Source organism: Sabethes cyaneus, chromosome 2 (assembly GCF_943734655.1).
Source record: "Sabethes cyaneus chromosome 2, idSabCyanKW18_F2, whole genome shotgun sequence".
NCBI lineage: Eukaryota > Metazoa > Arthropoda > Insecta > Diptera > Culicidae > Sabethes > Sabethes cyaneus.
In genome coordinates, this window is record NC_071354.1 from 164,485,642 (window position 1) to 164,510,130 (window position 24,489).

The 24,489-nt window shown below is 39.2% G+C and overlaps 1 protein-coding gene across 1 annotated transcript in view; it reads left to right on the forward strand.

Moving 5' to 3' along the window:
* The first annotated feature begins 5,233 nt into the window (after positions 1-5,233).
* The window catches only part of LOC128734249 (cysteine dioxygenase type 1), a 31,332-nt gene continuing 12,076 nt past the window's right edge, over positions 5,234-24,489 (forward strand). The window contains exons 1-2 of the mRNA XM_053828326.1: positions 5,234-5,615; positions 22,867-23,156. Coding sequence (XP_053684301.1) covers positions 22,888-23,156 — 269 coding nt within the window. The 5' untranslated portion in view covers positions 5,234-5,615; positions 22,867-22,887. The remainder of the gene's footprint in view (positions 5,616-22,866; positions 23,157-24,489) is intronic.

Sequence of the window (24,489 nt, forward strand, 5' to 3'; positions counted from 1 at the left end):
TGTCTGTCTGTCTGTCTGTCTGTCTGTCTGTCTGTCTGTCTGTCTGTCTGTCTGTCTGTCTGTCTGTCTGTCTGTCTGTCTGTCTGTCTGTCTGTCTGTCTGTCTGTCTGTCTGTCTGTCTGTCTGTCTGTCTGTCTGTCTGTCTGTCTGTCTGTCTGTCTGTCTGTCTGTCTGTCTGTCTGTCTGTCTGTCTGTCTGTCTGTCTGTCTGTCTGTCTGTCTGTCTGTCTGTCTGTCTGTCTGTCTGTCTGTCTGTCTGTCTGTCTGTCTGTCTGTCTGTCTGTCTGTCTGTCTGTCTGTCTGTCTGTCTGTCTGTCTGTCTGTCTGTCTGTCTGTCTGTCTGTCTGTCTGTCTGTCTGTCTGTCTGTCTGTCTGTCTGTCTGTCTGTCTGTCTGTCTGTCTGTCTGTCTGTCTGTCTGTCTGTCTGTCTGTCTGTCTGTCTGTCTGTCTGTCTGTCTGTCTGTCTGTCTGTCTGTCTGTCTGTCTGTCTGTCTGTCTGTCTGTCTGTCTGTCTGTCTGTCTGTCTGTCTGTCTGTCTGTCTGTCTGTCTGTCTGTCTGTCTGTCTGTCTGTCTGTCTGTCTGTCTGTCTGTCTGTCTGTCTGTCTGTCTGTCTGTCTGTCTGTCTGTCTGTCTGTCTGTCTGTCTGTCTGTCTGTCTGTCTGTCTGTCTGTCTGTCTGTCTGTCTGTCTGTCTGTCTGTCTGTCTGTCTGTCTGTCTGTCTGTCTGTCTGTCTGTCTGTCTGTCTGTCTGTCTGTCTGTCTGTCTGTCTGTCTGTCTGTCTGTCTGTCTGTCTGTCTGTCTGTCTGTCTGTCTGTCTGTCTGTCTGTCTGTCTGTCTGTCTGTCTGTCTGTCTGTCTGTCTGTCTGTCTGTCTGTCTGTCTGTCTGTCTGTCTGTCTGTCTGTCTGTCTGTCTGTCTGTCTGTCTGTCTGTCTGTCTGTCTGTCTGTCTGTCTGTCTGTCTGTCTGTCTGTCTGTCTGTCTGTCTGTCTGTCTGTCTGTCTGTCTGTCTGTCTGTCTGTCTGTCTGTCTGTCTGTCTGTCTGTCTGTCTGTCTGTCTGTCTGTCTGTCTGTCTGTCTGTCTGTCTGTCTGTCTGTCTGTCTGTCTGTCTGTCTGTCTGTCTGTCTGTCTGTCTGTCTGTCTGTCTGTCTGTCTGTCTGTCTGTCTGTCTGTCTGTCTGTCTGTCTGTCTGTCTGTCTGTCTGTCTGTCTGTCTGTCTGTCTGTCTGTCTGTCTGTCTGTCTGTCTGTCTGTCTGTCTGTCTGTCTGTCTGTCTGTCTGTCTGTCTGTCTGTCTGTCTGTCTGTCTGTCTGTCTGTCTGTCTGTCTGTCTGTCTGTCTGTCTGTCTGTCTGTCTGTCTGTCTGTCTGTCTGTCTGTCTGTCTGTCTGTCTGTCTGTCTGTCTGTCTGTCTGTCTGTCTGTCTGTCTGTCTGTCTGTCTGTCTGTCTGTCTGTCTGTCTGTCTGTCTGTCTGTCTGTCTGTCTGTCTGTCTGTCTGTCTGTCTGTCTGTCTGTCTGTCTGTCTGTCTGTCTGTCTGTCTGTCTGTCTGTCTGTCTGTCTGTCTGTCTGTCTGTCTGTCTGTCTGTCTGTCTGTCTGTCTGTCTGTCTGTCTGTCTGTCTGTCTGTCTGTCTGTCTGTCTGTCTGTCTGTCTGTCTGTCTGTCTGTCTGTCTGTCTGTCTGTCTGTCTGTCTGTCTGTCTGTCTGTCTGTCTGTCTGTCTGTCTGTCTGTCTGTCTGTCTGTCTGTCTGTCTGTCTGTCTGTCTGTCTGTCTGTCTGTCTGTCTGTCTGTCTGTCTGTCTGTCTGTCTGTCTGTCTGTCTGTCTGTCTGTCTGTCTGTCTGTCTGTCTGTCTGTCTGTCTGTCTGTCTGTCTGTCTGTCTGTCTGTCTGTCTGTCTGTCTGTCTGTCTGTCTGTCTGTCTGTCTGTCTGTCTGTCTGTCTGTCTGTCTGTCTGTCTGTCTGTCTGTCTGTCTGTCTGTCTGTCTGTCTGTCTGTCTGTCTGTCTGTCTGTCTGTCTGTCTGTCTGTCTGTCTGTCTGTCTGTCTGTCTGTCTGTCTGTCTGTCTGTCTGTCTGTCTGTCTGTCTGTCTGTCTGTCTGTCTGTCTGTCTGTCTGTCTGTCTGTCTGTCTGTCTGTCTGTCTGTCTGTCTGTCTGTCTGTCTGTCTGTCTGTCTGTCTGTCTGTCTGTCTGTCTGTCTGTCTGTCTGTCTGTCTGTCTGTCTGTCTGTCTGTCTGTCTGTCTGTCTGTCTGTCTGTCTGTCTGTCTGTCTGTCTGTCTGTCTGTCTGTCTGTCTGTCTGTCTGTCTGTCTGTCTGTCTGTCTGTCTGTCTGTCTGTCTGTCTGTCTGTCTGTCTGTCTGTCTGTCTGTCTGTCTGTCTGTCTGTCTGTCTGTCTGTCTGTCTGTCTGTCTGTCTGTCTGTCTGTCTGTCTGTCTGTCTGTCTGTCTGTCTGTCTGTCTGTCTGTCTGTCTGTCTGTCTGTCTGTCTGTCTGTCTGTCTGTCTGTCTGTCTGTCTGTCTGTCTGTCTGTCTGTCTGTCTGTCTGTCTGTCTGTCTGTCTGTCTGTCTGTCTGTCTGTCTGTCTGTCTGTCTCTGCGAGTGTTTTTGTAGGCATTTTTTTTTCTATGATCAATTGATACCCCTCTCCTCTTTTGGAGTGGAATTATGACCCCTCTCTCCTTTAAGTGGAGGGGCTTCCATACAAATGAAATACAAATTTCCTCATAACTCGAGAACTAATCAAACAAATCGAACCAAATTTGGCATGTGAAGGTTTTTAGAGGCAAGAATTTTTTCTATGATGAATTAGGACCCCTTGCCTTTTAGGAGGGGGGGCTCCCACACAAATGAAATACAAATTTCCTCATAACTCCAGAACTAATCAAGCAAATGGAACCAAATTTGGCATGTGGGGGGTTTCGGGTTTAGGAGGCAGAAATTTATTTTATGATGGTTTGAAACCTCACCCCTATGGTAGGGGGATAAGGAATTATTCAAATAAAACAATAATTTCTGCGTAACTCAAAAACTAATCGAACTCGAGAAATTTTAGACTTTCATAAAACATTAGTCAATAACAAGACCACAAGAAACTATCAAGTGTGGCGAGACGGCCACAGGCCGCGAATGTTGCCGGCGACCTGCCGTCGGAAGCGCCAACCACTGCGGGGGAACACGCCCCCGTGGAGATCACCTCTATCTAGGTTTATTTATTTTCCTAGATCTACTGACCTCTATTACTTTCCTTCAGTTGGGTCTCCCCTGCGAAATGGTACTTTCTACGAAAAGATTTTCCGTGAAATGGTACATCCCGCGTAAGATTTTTCGCGAAATGGTATTCTACGAAACTCTATATTCCGCGTTATGGTCAACCGAGAATTGGTGTTCCGCAAAATGGTATTCGGCGAAATGGTTTGTAATGATGGCGAATATTTAAATGCTATCCGCTTTATTTTATCAGGCTAAGCAACCTCCCGCGGAAATCACCACTGTCTAAGTTTATTTGTTTTCCCAAGTCTACTGACCACTATTTCATTCTTTTAGTTGGGCCCGAACTAATACAAAAAATACAAAAAATAATGGAGTACTCAATTCAGAAAGCTTGTAGATTGCATTCAGCACTACAAATGTTTCATACATGACTTTTACCGAATTTGCTTCTATAAGACAATATAGTCGACTGAGCGCAAGTAGGCGTATTTGAGCGCATCAAATCTCTGCTTTAAAATAATATTCCCCACAGTTTCTCCACTATATAAGGTTTTTTTCCAAAACTTGGAAGGGGTTACATTAATAAATAAAATTCTGATGTAGAAACTGATTTTTTAATGTAAATTATATCCGGGATTATATTCAAGAGTATTCAACAAGTATTGCATGAAAACGTGACGTGATGGACAATTTTTATCATTTTTTCTGAAATCAGTGGACAAAAATCTATGAGAATCAGTTGAAACATCCAGACCTGTGAATTGAATGCTTTTCACCCAAATTATTTTCCGTATTCTGCAAGTAAGAGCAAGTAAGACGGAGTTGGGAGTAAAAGTGGCCCTAGTGGCCTTAGTAATAATTGGAAAAAAGTATTAGATTTCAAATGGTTTTAATAATAATTGAAGCATGCAAAGTGTTTCCAAAAACTAAATTTAAAAAAGTTGAATGTTTGCATATGCGTTTAACTCGAATTGAATAAAATAAAGGGTGTAGCGTGTAGGTATTGTGTTCCAATTTCAATTGTTACAGGCATGGAATGCTTACAAATTCTGATTAGATGGCCTGGAATTTAGTTCGTTGACACGAAACTATCAAAAAACGATTCGGACTTTCAAACTACGAATTACGAAACGATCATCCAATTAAAAACAAATACACTGTGAGTCATGCAGCTTTGCTGTCCAACAGCTTAAGTGGAATTTTAAGCCAAAGGTTGCAGTAAATCTATAGCAAATCGCTTGATATTTGTTTTTCTTGCAATGCTCACATTAGAATCTAAGTATCTGAGCCAAAGCTCAGACATGTTTTTCCAAAAAAACTGCCGCTTCCAGTTTCGTAGGTCATTCTAGCCTTCAGTACGTCACAAATAACAACTCTCAGTGATTTTCTGTGGAACAGACCGCCTCCTGTTTTTCACTTCTCTTTCTGAGCATGTTTACCAGGGCATAATTGAACTTCACTCTCGCAAGTTTCTGCAGCCCAAAACATGATTACCAACGGACACATGAATCTGTGACATATACGCCTGAACGCTGACGAGATGCGCGCGTTATGCTGCGAATGTTAGTATTGTTTACTGATACGAAGCTTGTTTGATTGGGCCCATGTCGCGTGCACGTCACCGCTAAGCTGACCGCTCGTATCACAACAACCATCGTCGCACACATGTCTGCGCACTACCCCGCCAACGGCAACGGCCGGCAGCAGCTATTCGGTGGGTCAGCAGCTTACTCTCGCTCCGCTTAGCATCCGAGTTCGCGTGCTTTCCGTGGTGTCGCGTTTCTCTGTTGATGTTGCGCGCGCACTAGTTTAATGTTGAGGCCGGCCTCCTATCGAGGCTCAGCCTGTGATAAGCGCGAAGCGATTGGAAACTCCTGAATATTCGTTGCCTTTCATCACCTTCCACCATCACCAAGCACAATGCGGACACAATCCGCGAACCAGCATATAGGTACACCGTGTAAAGGCCATAATTTGGATTGTGCAAAAAATTGTATAAATTTTTCTCCGCCTAGCGGTTCCTCTGGTCAGTCGTTAGTCGAACGTTGAGCCGGATACATCGTGATAAGTTCAAGAGCCTTTCTACCCTCAAAGAAACATATACCTGCTTGTCTTTATGAAGTGAGAAGGAAAGAATTTTAAAAGTAGCAAGAATTGACCCATTCAAATTCAAAATCCAACAGTGAGAGGTTGATATATTACATCTTATTTTATTGATTCAATCATATAATAGGACAACGGAAGTGTGTTTTCTGCTAGTGCATTCTCACGATAGAAAAAGTGACCAGGTTGTTGTCAATACAAATCTGCACAGAGCAATTAAATAAAACTAGTAACGTGCGTAAGAAAAAATTCTAATAATTATCTGTTGAATCGAAACATCCGTAACAACAGGTACCAGGTTGAGATTAGGTAAGTAATAGTCCATAGCTTGTTTGTTCCATTCGCTTCTTCCCAAGAATGCTGCTGGATACTTTTTATTTACTGGTGAATCACCTAAGACACAAAAAAGTTAAAGATAGAGCACAAAACGTAGACGGAAATGCACTCACCTGTGGAGGCTCGTATAGCCGTTACGAGATCGCCATAAGAGTCAGTTTTTGTATTTTACTTCTTTTGTACTTCTGAGTTATCACGTGTAGAGGTATATTGCCTTTACAACCATGTATTTTGACCGTTTATTGTTATGGCTCAACACGACATTTGACAGAATGTTTCAAACATATTCTAATTTCTTTTTCAACTCCTATATGTAATCCCAACCTGAATCAGCCCAATGATGCCACGCTGGGCATCACTAGACACATTTTGTTCCTCTCACTATAAAATAAGTCCAAATTTATATTTCCATCATTTGGTAACATTTTTTAACGGCCAATAGATACCATTTGACAGAAAATATGGCATTAAGTACTTGAGGTTTAAACATTGTTACAGAACCATCACAAAGTTGAAAATTGGACTGATCGTGGGGGGTAATTCAAAACTGATTCCATAAAATCTACAATCTACACCATATCTACCGAATCTACAAATCTACGGGTTAACTACAACCAGCAATTTCATTTCGATTTTTCCTTTTAATCGAAAAGATCTTTTAATTTATTAACAGAGAAATATGTGAAAGACTTGTAGCGTAATTTACTTATCATTGGACTTTTTTAATGACTGTCCAGTGTCCTGTAAAACGCAAGTTCCAGAATCACTTCACGGTTAATTTCCGTCAAAGTGTACTAATTTTTCGCTTTGTTCAGTTATAGATTAATTTTTGTCGCATAGTAGGCTAAGGTGTACAGCCATTGCAATGGATTGCAAATCAGGTGTACGATCATTGGTATTTTTCCCTATAAAACATTTGTAGAGCTGATTGTGATCAACAATCTTTCTGAATCGAGTACTAATTTTCATTCTGCTGCTATAGGTCTGTAGCGGTTTTTAGTATCATATGAGCGCCCGAATGCTAACGAAGAAGTTGCGGCCTTATTACAGCGTAAATATGAAAAATAAGGCAATACTTGATTCACAACGATTATCGATAACGTTCAGCTCTACAAATGCTTCATACAGGACATGTCCTGCGCAGGAGCAAAGAGGGCGCCTGATTTCCAGCTTGAATACACCATTGAATCTCCCAATTAGTATATGAACTAATCAAACATTTCAAGTTCATCACCGGCGCGGCAATACTCACTGTCCGTAAGATGCAGACGTTATTTTATCATGAGTCTTTGCCTATCATATATTTGGTGTGCATTACAATGCTCCTAGCATACACTTTTTGTGGGGCGTAGAATGCCTCCGCAGTCCAAAAGTTTCTAGTGATGATGTCCAGATCGTTTGTTGTGAAGCCTAGGAATCGGCTACGATGTACCACATTTCCTCGCCGAAAGGTTGAAATTTTACATTTGTGACAAGCAAAACTTTAAGCAAAGCTTCCAGAAAAAATATGCTAAAATCAACAATTAAAAACAATAAGTGCCACCCCAGCAGTTCCAGAAGTCACCTTCAAAATAAAGTCGTTACGCGACGTTGAAGCGATGAAGCTTTAGATTCAATTGAAGTGGCATCAAAGAAGCGAGTTTCAACTCATCATGACGATCACTTTTTACATTAGAAAGTAAAACCATTTCACGTGTTTTCAAAATATTGTTTTTTTTTGTATAAAACAAACTTAGTTTCGGCTTTCTGCGGCATTATGCCGCTTCTGCATGGGACGTATTATGTTTATTTTACAATAATAACTGCAGTATACGGTGGCATTATGCTTTCACTTAAACCTGTTTACCTACTATATATTTATGCTGCCGCATCTGCAATGAGGCAAATTACACCGTGAGGCATTTTGTCCGGATTTAACATAACTAAAAATATTGAGTATTGGCAAATCAAGCGTTACTTACCGTTTTTTAACAATATAAATAACTTCGGAAAACTTAATACAATTGAATCACAGCAAACGATTATTTACCTACAAGTTTTTCTTAAATATGACGTCAAAAATTGCATTGAAAGCTGTTCGAAAAGTTATTAGGTCTGGTGCTGCTTCGTCGTAATTGCCAATTCCCGTTCTATCCAATACAAATGATTACAAATATCCTCGTTTTTTATGACATACAATATAAAACTAGTTATTCCCTAATATTTTAGTTTGTTAGCTATCTTGCGCGATCAATGAAAGTGAGCTGAGACCTATTTAAATACTTTTTTTTCACTAACGAATTCCTAGCAGCCAAATTTCCTCTCTGTTTTTCGTGCGACGAAGAAAAAATGTCGACAAATCATTTCAATTCCAGTCATTCATAAAATAAAAGTAACTCACACTACACATTGTCGTTATTCTGCACGGGGAAATCTTGACCAGTAGAAATTTTTGCAATTTTTGTCGTCCTGCACAAATACACAAATACATGCACGTTCATTTCGTAAACATTGTTGTGATTTTTGATTCGGACGAAGGAAAATTTTAATGGATGGATTTGAAAACGGTATGACGAATTTACAAAATAAAGTTAGTGGTGTAATTTCAACGAAATACTTTTAGTAAAATTAAAGTGCACGGATCGGAAGGTTGGATTATTCGTCAGAGAGGTTATGTACAAGACACGACCGCATATAGGTGACGCAGGACTACGTAAGTCTCTTTGTGGCGGTAGTAGCATGTACCCATGCATGTAATAATTCGATTCTTCGTGCATAAAAGCTACTTACAGCATATATAAGGTTTGTTGAGACTGCTGGTTGAGAATATTCAATTATTTTTGAATGAATGTTAATAGCGCCTCAAATCTTACAACAACATCAATTACTATTTAGTTAGACGTATATGTATTCATGTATTTGATTTGATGATATCAAAAAATTGTTATGCTAAAATGGTTTGGTTGTGCTGCAGGCCGGGATGGTTCGATCACTTTGACTCAATTTTGATTCATTTGACAGTACCGCCTCAGCCGAGCCAAATATGACAATGTTATGTATGGAATATTTGTAGAACTAGTTCTAATCTACAATTTTTCTGAACACAGTTTTGCTGTATCGTATGTAGTTATGGTGCTACAACGCTAGTAACTCATCAGTGACTAAATGAACATTCATTTAGTCACTAATAAGATACTAGCATTGTAGCGCCGTAACTACAAAAGATACAGCAAAACATTTTTCAGCAAAATTATAGATAATAACATGTTCTACAAATGTCCCATATGTAACTTTGTCATATTTGGCCCCGTTAAGACGGTACTGTCAAATGAATCAAAATTGAGTCAAAGTGATCGAACCATCCCTGGCTGCAGGTTGAGAAATCCAAATTTTTGCAAGTTGATAATTTTCTACAGCGTTTTATTCATTCTCATGATTGAACGCTACTAAATAAGTTAAAGTTGTTTGCAAAATGTTTTTTACCTTACTGCCTTATACTGAGTTGACTGTCAAATAAACACTAGGCCGTATGAATAAAACAGTTTGCTTTACTTTTCACGTGTAAATCTTATGGTAGAGTTTGCTTTAGCTCTTTTATTTATACGGTCAATTAGTATCACTACGGATCCCTCCTGCCTTGTCTTGTCCATCATTTTCGAAAGAAATTAATCTAAAGGTAATGCTTGGCTATGGAAACTATGTAATGAGTTGCCAACAACTAACTGATGCAAAGCAGCAAATGAAACGTTCAAAACTATTTTCGGATAAGAGAGTCGCTGATTTTCCTCGCTTTGAGAGTTCTGCGTGACCAAAGTAAGGGTGAGAGAATTCTATGTGGACTTGCTTTCATTACCGAAATCGTGACCGATGTATTTTCCAACGATGCTGTGATTTCTCTGCTTGAAAGCATGGCATGGCATGTCTAGCTCGTAGTCGATTATGTTTTGAAAGAGAGCCGTGAAAATTTAAACGAAGGACGCTTTATCGAAAGCGCCTTCAATATCTAGAAAAACACAGAGTGCCATCTCTTGATATTTGAACGATTTCTCAATTAAAGTCATAACTCAGTGCAGAGCAGTAGATGTATTGTGTTGGTATGCTTGTTGATTTCCATGCAACGGAGCATTCTTTAAAACTCATTGCGGATACAGTTATCTGCAATTTGCTTTATCAACTTGAGAAGCGTTGATGTCAGACTTATTGGTCTGAAAGCCTGTCATTTTGTTTTCTCTTATTTTTTATCTGTCTATTTTCCGCCAATTCTTCGGAATGTCGGGCTCGAAAAATGTTGATAAGCTCGGACATTATAACGCTGTCTTTTTCTGTTAGAAAACTGATAGAATACTAACCGGATCTCAGTGGTTTAAATGGGCTAAGTGCCCATTTGATAGAAGCCTCCGTAAACAATCGACGTGCAAGCAAAACCAAGGCGTTCGGCACATTATGTAACGACACATTCCGAAACACCGAGGCCTAGTTTCATCGATGTTTTCTTAACACTTTACATTTTACATTTAAATAAAAGAGGAAAGGAAACAATGGAAATCATGCAAATATTTCTGAAAAGCCAAGGGTGTTGTGTACAGCCTGGAATTGTCCACTAGAATTTTTAACATTTTTCTCTAATCAGCACTAAGCGCAAGGCCCCCTGAAGCGCGAGGCTTCGTTCCACCGTACGCGTTTGCCGGCCTAAATGCCGACTCTGGGTGATGGAAAACACCAAAGAAAAGCCAAACAAGCAGTGTTCTGTCTCGTGCAAAAATTTCAAAATGTTTCTTTCTTATTTACCTATTTTTAATTTTTTTCAACGTAAAAAATTCTCGATAGTCTTATTTGGTGTTCTTGAGTTATGATAGAAATACTAACGATTAGCAAAGCCACCTGAAAGGTCTTTTACATATTAGAAATAGGAACAGCAATACAGCATTCAAACTAAATAAAGTATTAAACTTATTCTGAAAAAAAAACGAGTACTTTACTAAATTCTTTATTTCATTGTGGATCTTACTGCGTACAGCAGTCTGGATCAACTATAGACAAAAGACAAAACTTCAAGACTGTCAAGAGTGGTTTTTTGAACCCAGTGCCCTTCTGGCATACAAAGAAATGGATTGATAAGCCAAATTTATTCAGTCCTTCTTCAAAATGCGGTCGTATCATAATGCATTCTTTTACTTTTTGTTTTGTACATGATGCGTCTATCTTGGAATGTGTATTAAAAATTCCATCGCAGATCACAATATGTGAAAAGCAACTAAATTTGAAGCAAAAAAACACTTGGGAGATGAAACTAAAACTTGGATCATTTAGAAATGGGGCACTTTCAAATGCGTGTATTTTTTAACAAGTTCTAACCACGAAACCACGATAAAATAAAGGTAATAATAGTATTTTTTATATATAAAAAAAGAAAAAATCATTTATCGTTATACCGAAAAAATTCTCTCTCGAAGAAAATCTTTTTATTGATCATACCTCTCACTAGCTTTTCTTTAGTCACAATCTTGGCCAGCCGGTTCTACCAATCCTTCATCCGACCAATATCAATGGGGACTGCCATCTTAATCTTCAAGTTCCGCTTCATTATCGTCCAATGCTTTTCTGTTGGGTAGAACTGGCGACAATTTGGTGGATTTAGCTCTTTTGAAATGAACTCCTCCACATGATAAATATCTCGGAATATTATTAATTCCTATTTCTAAAACTAGGGTAGATGCTCCAGTAGTCGAAATATATCATAATTTGGCGGATTTCGAGATAATTTCCGTTTTCTATTTTTAAATATATATTTGTTAACAGTTTTATCTAAGATACACAGTCAAAATTCAAGATGTTGGTGCAAAAATTACAAATTCCTTTTCAGCAGTCCAATAGAGTGCAATTACTTAAGAAATTCGTAACAATCCATAGCATTTTAACAAGCATACGTTGTTATTCACCTGCTGCTATGCTCATTACAAGCGTTGCTAAGGCGGTAAACAACATTCCACTATTATTTCAAGTTTTCCACTATTATAGGGACATTACCACTACTTTAGGAGCACATACTAATGTCAGGAAAAGCAATATTTTATATATATTAACCAGCAGAATGGTATAATTTTGGTATGTATTTAAAGCCAATACTATGGTGCACCATATTATCATGTAGTTCAATTGGAAACTGATACATTGAGCGTTCAAATTGTCTTTACACACTATCCCCCGACACAATCCCTCCATTACTGGAGCATCTACCCTACCTAAATCAGCAGTTCTCATGTAATATACATACCAGTCAGAGCCTTTTCCTAAAAACGAATCGAACTAATTAGTATAATATATAAAAGCTAAAACCACATACAATCTTTACGAAACACACCAAACTAACTACAAAAGAAACGCTCTTATAAAAACTACAAGGTGTACAGCCCTAAGGGTTGTACGAAAGGGTGACGTAGGACTATATCAGATCATTAGATCAAAGACTAATGTAAACTGCATTACTGGAATATGTATGTTTTTTAGAATCTGTGAGTGCAATGCAATGATGGCTTTAAAAATACATGGACGGGGGTTCACGAGTACAACGCCTGCAACCAGTGAGACAAAGATATTTCTTTTAAAAATCAATTGTGTGCATCATAAAGGTTGAAATAATACTGAATGACCAGCCCACAAATTATTGTATTAAATCTGATTAAGCGTAGCTTTAGCTTGATATGTTTCAATAATCTTACTTTAAATCGTTAGTGGCATTTGAAAGAGCCATTGGTTACAGATAACATTAAAGCCAAAGCACGTTCACGTGCCATTTGAATGTCCTTCTCTTTTGACATGGATGGCAACATGCACGTATCAGGTATCAGGTATCAGCATCTTTGGCTCGAGCAGCACGTTCCTCACAATCATGTGGAAGATTTGTGCCTTGCCCATCTTGCCCGTGTCATCATTTACCTGATGAGGACGGAAAGGAAAACAGGAGGAATAGGAAGGGGTGGATGAGGAATTTGGACAAACACAAACATATATATACCGAGAGATTTTTGTACCCCCGAGGGGATACTGCAATCCTTGGTAGTTAACTTATCAAAAGTACACCCCCTGGGGGGTACACGCTATGTCTGAAGGCACTTATTATTTAACTTACATGCACCTCAGATTTCTCTTCACAGGATGTTAGTATTAATCAAAACAATTAATTTAGAGCAGGTCTTAAAATATTCTATCTTGGGTTTTTGAAAAATTCAATTTTCAAGCTTATTTAGGGGTCATTCCCTCTCAAGTGATCATATCCGTTGTAGTTGACCACATCCGATTTCAACCAAATTTGGTATAATTGCTCATTCCGACCCCACCTTCATTTTCCCAAAGTTTTGTACGGGTTGATCAATCCCCCTTGCAGTGACGCTTCTCCATTTTTTTTACAGATTTTCGAAAATACTCATTTTTCACTGCATGTCACTGCAAGGGGGATTGTCCAATCCATACAAAACTTAGAGAAATTAAATGTGGGGTCGGAATAGGCAATTATACCGAATTTGGTTGAAATCGGAGGTGGTCGATTACAACGAACATGATCTCTTGAGAGGGGATGACCCCTAAATAACCTTGAAAATTGAATTTTTCAAAAAACCCAAGATAGAATATTTTAAGACCTTCTCTAAATTAATTGTTTTGATTAATACTAACATCCTGTGAAGAAAAATCTGAGGTGCATGTGAGTTAACTAATAAGTACCTTCGGACATAGCGTGGGGTATACTCATGATAAATAAGAGCTTATAACTCAATACCGCTTTCGGTAAGGAACATCAAAATGTCTCGTAATTTTAGTTTCCTAAAATCCGATTCATTTAAGACGTAGGATCCAAAGATCCTATGACGCAATTGTGCTACTGCAGGACAGTTGCAAATTACGTGATATGGTGTACCGTAGTCGGATTCACATAAATTACAATGAAACGATTCAGCTCGCTGAATCGTAGCCATATGATAATTTAGTCTGCAGTGACCAGTCAGTGATCTGACAAGAATACTGCAATTTACCTTTGAGTGTTGCAAAAGAAATTTCGCAACCTTCTCACAAGGCTTAACAATGAAACTTTTCGTTTGACGACAAGTTTCAAGATTTTCCCAATAACGTACATGTTCAGATGAAAACCAAGATCGAATCTTTTGTTTTATCCAACATGCCGCAATTGGTAAAGCAGGTTCCGGTCCGAAAACCGACTTTTCTGCTCCAGATCTTGCTAGTTCATCAGCCCATTCATTTCCGGTTATACCAGAATGGCCAGGAACCCAAACCAGATGAACGGCATTTACAATGCTTAGTTCTTCTAATTGGGTGTGGCAGGCGATGACTGTTTTAGATTTAGAATTAGCCGCACAAAGGGCTTTTATAGCGGCTTGACTGTCAGAACAGAAGTAGATGATCTTGCCTATCAGTTCTTTCTGAAGTGCAAACTGAGCTCCGCACATAATTGCAAAGATTTCAGCTTGAAAAACGGTGCAGTAACTACCCAACGAATAGGATTCCTCCAATTCCAGCTCACGGCAGTAAACACCAGCACCCGCGCGACCTTCGTACAAGGAACCATCGGTATAACAGACCACACAGTCGGAAATTTTCCTTTCCATGTAGCCTGACATCCAATCCTCTCTAGGAGGAAAGTCACTTGAGAAAGTCCTATACGGGAAAGTACGCATGAGCGTTACATCGCTAGGAGCAAGGGCAAACTTGTCCTCAGCAACAATTTGCGACCACAGTCGAGTATGACCAGTGGAACCGTCCACAGACTGCCAAAGGCCAATCGCGTGTAGTCGATAAGCACATATTAGTGCCTCTTGCTTCAGGTGGAAGTGTAGAGGTTTAATATTGAAAATATCTTCTAGGGCGGCAGTAGGAGTTGTAGTAAATGCACCAGACATTGCCATTAAACACATCCTTTGAAGATGGTTTAGCTTTGTCTGGACAGTCACAACTTCCCCTCTCTGCCACCATACAAGACAACCATACGCCAGTATTGGTCTGACAACGACCGTGTATAACCAGTGTATGTATTTGGGTTTAAGCCCCCAAGAGTTGCCAATTGCTCGTCTACATTGCCCAAAGGCCATGCACGCTTTTTTAATTCGGAAATCAATATTTGTGGACCAGTCAAGCTTGGAGTTGAGAATCAACCCCACGTACTTCACTTCGTTCACAACATCAACATCCGAATCGTAAAAGCGCAGAGCGCGAGCTCCATTGGTATTTCTACGTCTTGAAAATAAGACGATAGATGTTTTGCTCGGATTTACCGAAAGTGCAGTTTCTCGGCACCACGTTTCCACGACGCGTAGTGCCTGCTGCATTAAGTCAAATAATGTGCTTATGCACTTTCCAACTACTAGGATGAGATAGTCATCCGCAAAACCATATGACGGATAGCCTAGACCATTGAGTTTCCTCAATAGGCCGTTCGCCACAAGGTTCCATAAAACAGGCGAGAGAACGCCACCTTGTGGACATCCACAAACACTTTGCTTCCAAATGCTTGCTTGCCGTAAGGACGAAAAAAGCAATCGGTTACTAAGCATTTGTTCTATCCACTTTATGATTATTGAAGGCACATTATGATAACGAGCAGCCTCCAAAATGGAAGCGAAAGATACGTTATCAAACGCGCCTTCAATATCCAAAAAAGTTCCTAAACAAGATTCCTTTTGTGAAAAAGCAACCTCAATTTTATCCACCACATCATGTAATAAAGTGGTTGTAGACTTGCCACTTTGATAAGCATGCTGTGCTGAATGAAGAGGAACTTCTACTAAGCTTGTTTCGCGGATGTGGTGATCAACAATCCGCTCAAGTGATTTAAGCAAGAAAGACGTTAGACTGATTGGTCTAAAACTTTTGGCTTGCTCGTATGTCGCGCGTCCACCTTTAGGAATAAACTTAATGGTTATTTCACGCCATTGAGTTGGGATGTACCCAATAGCAATACTACACACAAACATCCTTCTCAGAATGTGTTTGAAGTACTTGAATCCTTTTTGCAGTAGAATAGGGTATATTCCATCTGTTCCAGGAGATTTGTATGGAGAGAAGCTGTTCACGACCCACTCAATCGCTTCAGTTGTGACAAGTCTCCGAGCAAAAGCCCATGAGTCTAAGCCACCTAAAACGATTTCTGGATCGTTTCGAACTTCAGGTTCCACACAGCCCGGAAAGTGACTATAAAAGAGACATTCCAGGATTTCATTGTCATTCGAACAGTATTCACCGTTCGAACTTCGAATGTTATTAACCTGATAATCTTTCGATTTTGACAGTATTTTATTAAGTCGACTTGCCTCGCCTTTGCATAGGCTTTCCGGGCCTGCTTGAAAGGCTCCACGCCATCCCTCCGACGTCTATTCCAGGCTCTCCTGCATCGTTTCTTTAGTTCCGCGAGATGAGAGTTCCACCATGGTGTTCCTCTAGTCGTTTTAATAGTTTTTAGCGGGCAAGCTACTTCAAAAGCTTCCGCAATAAAAGATGTTGTGACATCTACAGCCACATCCAAGTCGATCGATGACTCAATCGTCGGTTCGAATCCTTGAAATTTCGTCGCCAGTTCCTCCTCAAAGAGTTCCCAGTCAGAAAATCTCGGATTGCGAAATGTTGCAGCGTTCAAGGAGACACCCAAATGATCAAAATATATAAAGCAATGATCAGATATTGGTGTCTCATTTGAAACATGCCATTGTGCCAACTCATGACTGATCCTGTTAGAGCAGAGTGTTATATCTAACACTTCCTCTCTACCAGCTCGTATGAAAGTTGGACAATTGCCAATGTTGAGTATTCCAAGGTTGGTACTACTCAAATATTCCATCAAATCAGAGCCTCTCAGATTGATATCCGAGCTGCCCCAAATGATGTGATGGGCATTGGCATCACTGCCTACAATGAGCGGAAGCCCACTAGATTGGCAGTATCTCACCACATTTCTGAAATCGTCGCTGGGAGACGGTTCATCGTGTGGTAAATATGCAGAACAGTAGACATAGCGCCTATGGACATCATCCACGACGAGTTCTACTGTGACTGCACAAATATCTCGAGTAGTCAACTCAGAGATAAGGCATGCACTAATTGACCTATGCAACAATATGCATGCCCTGGGCATCAAACGAGGATTTGTCATACCAGTTTTGCTGAAAACAGCAAAGTTCTGGTTTCCAATATCCGTCGAATGAAAGTACCCCTTGCGAAAATATGGCTCCTGGACCAATGCGATGGTGACAGAGCCATTAAAAAGTTTTTCGCATAAATACAAATTTGCTGCCCGTTTGTGTTGAAGATTTATTTGTGCGACTCTAACTATTTGACTAGCGGAGTATATGCACAAACAATCTCCAACACAGATCAGACAGCAAATTGTAAGCGAAGCCAATTAAGTTGGCCAGAACGCACTTGGCGTAAAACCCATAAGGGAAATTGGGCAGGACTACTATGCTGTTCCCACGAAACGCAAGGGACAACAAAGATCGACCGTACCAGAGCCCCGCATGGCACAGGGGCCATGCAAGATGCCCAAAGCACTCCGTTCGCGACTGGCATGTTTTCACCCCTCCAGCCATTCAGTCATCGGCACGGAGATAGACCTTGACTTAGGGGCACCTGATTTGCCTACTCCCGGCAGGATCAGGTCCCGTGGCTCAATTTTTGCCCAAACGTACAATTTGGCACCAACCGCCAAAGGGCGTAAGTGCAGATTGTGTAAAACAGACCGATTAAGAGTCTCTCTCTCTCTGTGCTAAGCCAGCTGAGAAAATAACTCTCTCCCGGTGTGCTCACACCCCGCAGCCGCGCCCTCCGAAAATCCTGCGCCGAACTGCATGATTAAGTAGCCGGAAACCACACGGCGAGTGTTCCACCTTCTGTCTGCATACGACAACCAAAGTTGCGTACCACCAGGTGCGCAACTTTGGCTACCGTACCCCAGCCGGCACCTCGTGGAGGTAGAGATAGGAGTTAGAAAACAGAGGTGATATATTTGCACATGTTCACTCATTTGCCAGCCCTGAATGACCAGCCCACAAATTATTGTATTAAATCTGATTAAGCGTAGCTTTAGCTTGATATGTTTCAATAATCTTACTTTAAATCGTTAGTGGCCTTTGAAAGAGCCATTGGTTACAGATAACATTAAAGCCAAAGCACGTTCACGTGCCATTTGAATGTCCTTCTCTTTTGACATGGATGGCAACATGCACGTAAGTTAGCGGTATCGATTCACTGTCTTTTACTTCGAGAAGGTTTTACTAGTTTACTTTCACAGCTTACCGCCTGCTACATAGCAAAAAATATAGCACATACGCAAAAATTTCTGTTTTATTTGTATGAGAGTCCTTATCCTCCTACCATAGGGGTATGGGGTCTCAAACCATCATAAAATAAATTCATGCCTCCAAAAATCCCCACATGCCAAATTGGGTTCCATTTGCTTGATTAGTTCTAGATTTATGACGAAATTTGTATTTCATTTGCATGGGAGCTCCCTCTTAGAAGGGAAAGAGGTCTCAGTGCTGCACGGTGCTACATTCCGTTATCGAAACTTGACCTTCTGTTTTTCTACGACAGACTTTGCAGGCAGCTGTTAGAGTGCAGGTCAATTGCAGGGCCAGTTGCTACGATCCTATTGACACTAACAGCCTCTTTCAGTCGAGATTCGTACATACGGCGACTGGCTTATTAGACCAGCGTCATACCTCGAAGCCAACTGGGAGGGGCCTCAGTAGTCAGTACACCATTTAAAAACATCCTGCATTCTGAAACCCCCACATACCAAATTTGGTTCCATTTGCTTGATTAGTTTTTGAATTTTGAGGAAATTTATGTTTCTTTTGTATAGGAGCCCCCCCTCTCACGCTCTCCTTAACATTGCTCTTCTATCCACCTATAAAATTGCTGGTCATTTTATTCATCCAACGACATATAAATTGTTCAGTTTCGTTCAGTAGTTTAGTAATTATTACAATTTGAAATCTTTCATTCAAACATTACACTTCTACCGTGCCGTATCGAAATCCGTACACCTAAGAGCTAGATAATTTTAAATGGTCAATATAAAATTATGATATTGTAATAAGCAATTCGTCATGTTTTCTTTTGACAGTATAATGCTCATTTTAACGTTATTTGGAATAACAGGAGGCTAAAATTAATCCTAGTTATAAAAAAACGAGATCAAAATGTGCATCTCTTGATTCAAAATCCGTACACTTTTTTATGCCTGATTCAAAATCCGTACACCTGTGACTCAAAATCCGTACACTATGTTAAAAATCAATCAAAGTCGTGTAAGCTTGATCGAAATGAGTTTAAAGTTTGTGGCTAAGTTGTTTTTCTTTATTTGACTAATTTCTTTATAAAATATGCTTTTCTCGATAATTGACGCATTGTATTTTAGTCCGGCTCATCTAAGAGTCGTTCACACGCACAGTAGGAACACTACAAGGAATCAATCTTTTTGTTTTTAAGCCAAATTATGGGTAATTGCTCATTTTCGGTCGGAAAGTTAAAATATCAGGTTTGGTACTGATTAAATATTGCCTCTATCCATCCCACTTGTAACAAAACCTCGTTTGTGTTAAATGTTCTTACATTCTTTTCCTTATGCCTCAGGAAATATTAGGCTTAGAAACAAACTTTTTTAACATTTTAGAGTAAATTAACTTCACTTATAAACAATATATAACATTTTTTTTATTTTTGTTGCAAATTATACGGAAAGCTGAAAAATTGCACAAGAGACTCCGGTATTTCGAGAGTACCAATTCAATATAGTAGCTCTTATCGTAGTAACCGGAACTTAAACTATCTCGATACTTTTATTAAAGGATTATCCACCATGTATTATCGTAATTGCCATCTTCCAGTTTATCGACATATATTTAGCTTTAGTTATTTCCATTTTGTTTGGCAAAAAATAAAATAGAGTTGGATTACTAAGGATACTGCACAGGTGTACGTATTTAGATTCAACTAGTAAAACTGAATCAAAATCCGTACAGTACTAATTATGATGAATAAATATTATTTCAATGCCATAATGAATGAAATTAAGCTGTAGAAAGATAAACACCTTTAGTTCAAATTGATTTTCGGGATTTTAAATAGGAAAATCACTTCAAGTGCGCTTTACACTTCATTTTATTGGAAGTTATTTTCTTAGCAAATTGCTAACAACACAGCCAATTTAGAGGGAAATCTGATAGGCATTAACGATTTAATTTTTATTACTTGTATTTGATGGCCTACTACCTATATTTTGACATTGACGTAATGCTAATAAACCACGAGTCTAGGCCTATTATTAATATTTTGCATTTAGACTTTTTAATACATATAATCAAGCAAATTGTATTAGGTGTACGGATTTCGAAGCTGTACGGATTTCGATACCGCATGGTATTTTCGTTTTCACAAAGTGCTAAGTATACTAAACAAAGACGTAGTCCTACGTCAAAATTTCCACAAGAACAGAATTTTCTATATAAGAGGTAAAGCAACTTATTTCTAACATACCGTGCGATGTCCATTCATTGTCCATTGCTAGTTTAACGTGTGAAAAATGTAATCATTAAGTGGAATTACTAGGTATACAAGAGTACTTGTTTTTCAATTAGCAGCACCTCAAGGACTTTAATCCAACTAAAGCACGTGGATGGCAAGCACTTTAAACACGGGAAAGTGCCCTCACACTCTTACTTCTTAGGACTAACTGACTTTGATAATCACCAATTACCTACTTTTACTGCTTGCTATTTTTGGAGAAACCTCACGCTTCTTCGCCAATAGGTACCAGTCAATCTGTGCCATTTTACGTCTATCTTAGACAATTTGCTTTGTTATTCTATCTTTCATATAACTGAGTTATATTTTATCTTCTATACCAGTGGTGCCCAGGCATAGGCATGGTGCGGGCCAAATCTGATTGCCCATGAATGCCGCGGGTCGCAATAATCTCTGGCCATTTCTGTGCATAAAAAATGTAAAATATGCGACATCAAAAACCATTTTCTAGGATTCACCACAAGATTTAAACCGGAAAGCATTCCGATTCACAACATGCACGAGGCATTCCAACTAAACTGAGTGACTACTATGTCATCAAAAATTTTTCTCATAAGTCCACCATCTTTCATATCATCTTTCCGCGGGCCGCACGAATCATCTTGAAGGGCCACATGCGGCCCGCGGGCCGCAGTTTGGCCATCACTGTTCTATACCTATAAAATGGATTTCTGTCTGTCTGTCGGAATGCTCCTTATAGAATCGAAAACTACTGAACCAATCGGCGTGAAAATTTGCATGTAGAGGTTTTTGGGGCCAGGGAAGGTTCTTATGATGGTTAGAGACCCCTCCCCCCACTAAGAACGGGGGCTTCCATACAAATGAAACACAAATTTCTGCATAGCCCTAGAACTAATCAAGCAAATGAAACAAAATTTGGCATGTGGGTGTTTTTGGAGACAAGAATTTTTTCTATGGTGAATTGAGACCCCTCCCCTCTTTAGAATGGGAATTATGACCCCTCTCCCCTTTAAGAGGGGGGCTTCCATACAAATGAAATACAAATTTCCTCATAACTCAAGAACTAATCAGGCAAATGGAACCAAATTTGCCATGGGAGGGTTTTTGGAGGTAATAATTTTTGCTATGGTGAATTAGGACCCCTCCCCACTTTAGCAGGAGAGGCTCCTATACAAATGAAATACACATTTCCTCATAACTCGAGAACTAATCAATCAAATAGAACCATATTTGGCATGTGGGTGTTTTTAGAGGCAAGAATTTTTCTATGATGAATTAGGACCCCTCCCCACTTTAGGGGGGAGCCCCACCTATGCCTTGTAATATCGATATAAAACGTTATGAATCATCTTGTATAAATCACTGTCATGGCGGTTATCATAGGGATTCTGAGAAAAAAAATTTTATTTATTATAGGAAAAACAAAGTAGTGATAATGGTATTTGTTTTCTCAAACATAGCGACCTTTTTCATGATTGTACGTCCCGTAAAATCAAGGATCACTTGCAGGCTTCGTCAGTGTCTGTTTTCGAACTATGATTTTTTATAATGAATGAATTATAAAGAGTGTAGAGTGATGTAACTCGCACATCTTTTAAGGGTGCGTTCTACAGAGATAAGAGTCGAGCAATTTATTGTGGGGTTTTCCAGCTGTAATTGAATTTTATTTGCAAGAGGAATCATTTGCATCTAAACGTTGCTTGTATAAACGGATAATTCATCAGTATTATTACAAGCAACGGTATCAGTATTACAAACGACAAAATAGAATATGTGCGTACAAACAATATTTTCTGTATATTATAACTATTCTTCGCTACTGCACAAGTCGTCTTTGTGTACGAACTTTGCATGTACAAAGGAAAACATCTCATTCTTGCTAATCTTAGTAGTTTTCTGTAAGATCAAATATTAGACATATTTAAATAGGTATTTGCATTATATCAGACAATGTTATGTCTTAAACGGAAGTATAGGTCCGTATGAGATAAAGAAGAAGATATGCTATAAATAGTCTGTACATATTAATGATATTTCATAATCAAAATAATATAAATATTTTAACAAATATCTGTTATACATAAATTACGAATTTGGGACGGATTTGCAAACTTTTTTATGTTACATCATAATTATATGCAACGAAATTTGTATTTTTGTCACATTCATATCCATCCATCCACCTTTGCTACAAACGATGTTTCCGTTACACCGTTACGGATACATCGTTTTGGTATCGCGCAACATAGCTGAATGAGCCTTCTAATTTGGAAAGTTTTTCCTTGCTCATTAAAAAAAATTCCTAAGCGCAGTTAATAACTGTTGTTCTTAAAACTCTGTCAAACACTTCTACCACCTTCTATGTTTTAACCATAGAAAACAGTACTTTCGCACGATAGATAATTATGTATTCTAAAGTGATACAAACTATCCATTCCATTGGGTTCTACTGCCTTAGACTGTGATATGAAAATGAAGGCTTTCAATATTAAAAAATAGCTTACGTAAGCAATATGGACAGCAATAGCTGTCTAATCTCGTATTATAATTACCTATAGTATTATTTATTGTTGGCACATTTTTTCAATATTGTTACTCATTCAGATTCCCCCAAGAATCTTTGTTCGCCTTGTCAAACGAGATAAGAGTAAAACGCAGAAAAAAAAACCAAAATAATAAATGTCGTTTTTTCCTAAAGGACATCTCCAATCGCACAGGAATGACGTCGACGATGTTGATAGAGGCTGCCAGCAACGATCGCGAGCTGCAGCAAGAAAAGTACCTACGCGAACTTACCAAGACATTCACCGGAATCGAGAAACCCCTCAAAAATGCCCGCAAGTGTGAGACACTGTCCGAGCTTATCAGCGAGCTGCATCAAGCGTTTGCTTCGGACCACGTGAACATCGAGTACGTTAATCATCTGCTGCTGAGCTACGAGTCTAATCCGGCCGAGTGGCGGAAGTTCGCCAAGTTCGATCGTTACAGGTAGGACACTGCTTGAGAATGCATTTGCCCATTGAATATCAAATGAGTGTATGTAAATTCCAAAATTAATGCAAAAATGTTTAAGGTGCAATGTGTCGTCATTAATTTTGTACATTTCAAAAGCAGTTTTTTTGTTTGAAACAGAAATTCTGTTCATGAAAATGAAACATTTTTAAATACAGAACCTTTGTTTTGGGCCCAAGAACTGTGTCCGAAATTGGTTTTTTTTACGAAAAGTTTTTGATTGCTCATTTCCCGTTAAAATGAAAATTAAATATAGTTGATCATCATTAAATCAAAAACAAAATAATTATTTAAGGAATAAGCAATGTGCTACCGACGTCAAATACGTCAAAACAAATCATGAAAGGTAAAAATATCTGACAAATATACATATACCTAGGTATATGGGTATAAGTGATGAGCATAACCAAAGGTTATCAATGCCTTGACAGTACAATTGATTGCTACTAACCCACTGTGGGTTCATTGAAAAAAATGCAAAGGAATCTGACAAATTAAATCAACAATTCTGATCATTTGTACAAGTAGAAGTTAATACTGTAGTTATATTTTTGTTGTCTTCGACAAATCCAGATATTAATCGAACTAATGTATAAAACTGCTCAAAGTAAGTTTTTTGTTCTGATATTTATAGGATTTCTTTTATTTTTTATATATGGGTCATTGCACGGGAAATTTAAAGTGAAATTTTTTTTCTCGATGAAATATTTTTTTACATTCTTTGTTAAAAAAAATCGACACGAATTCTTTTATTTTGATGTTACTGTTGGAAATTGCAAGATTTGCAGATTTTTTAAAGTATAGTAATCCGAAAAAATTACTATTTTTTAAATGCTGCCTGTAAACATAGCGTGTAATTTAAAAAAATAACTTTCTACGGGATATGTTCACTACTCCACAAGCTTTCAAAATTGGTACATACCTCCTCCCGATTGTTGTTTAATAGTTAAATAGTGCATTGTTGTAAACAATTGCCATTTTTTCAAAGTTGGGTATTTTTTGTCGATTTTTTTTATTTTAAAATATTTGTTGGAATTTCTCGAAGAAGGATGTCAAATTTAGATAAAGCTTCAATGTGGTTGCTTATCCTTTGCATCTAGAGAATAATCGATTGATTAGAGTAGGTTTGTCGTAATTGAGGGGCCTTCATGAAAGTTGTGGTACACAGTAAATAGTTATTCTATGTTAGTTATTTGAATTAGTACTTTATATTTATCTTTTACGAATGCTTAAAAAAGTTTTAGGATGCAAAGTATAAAAGCAAACAAAACGCAGATGCAAACAAAACCGGTGAGAGTTATTTTTTGCC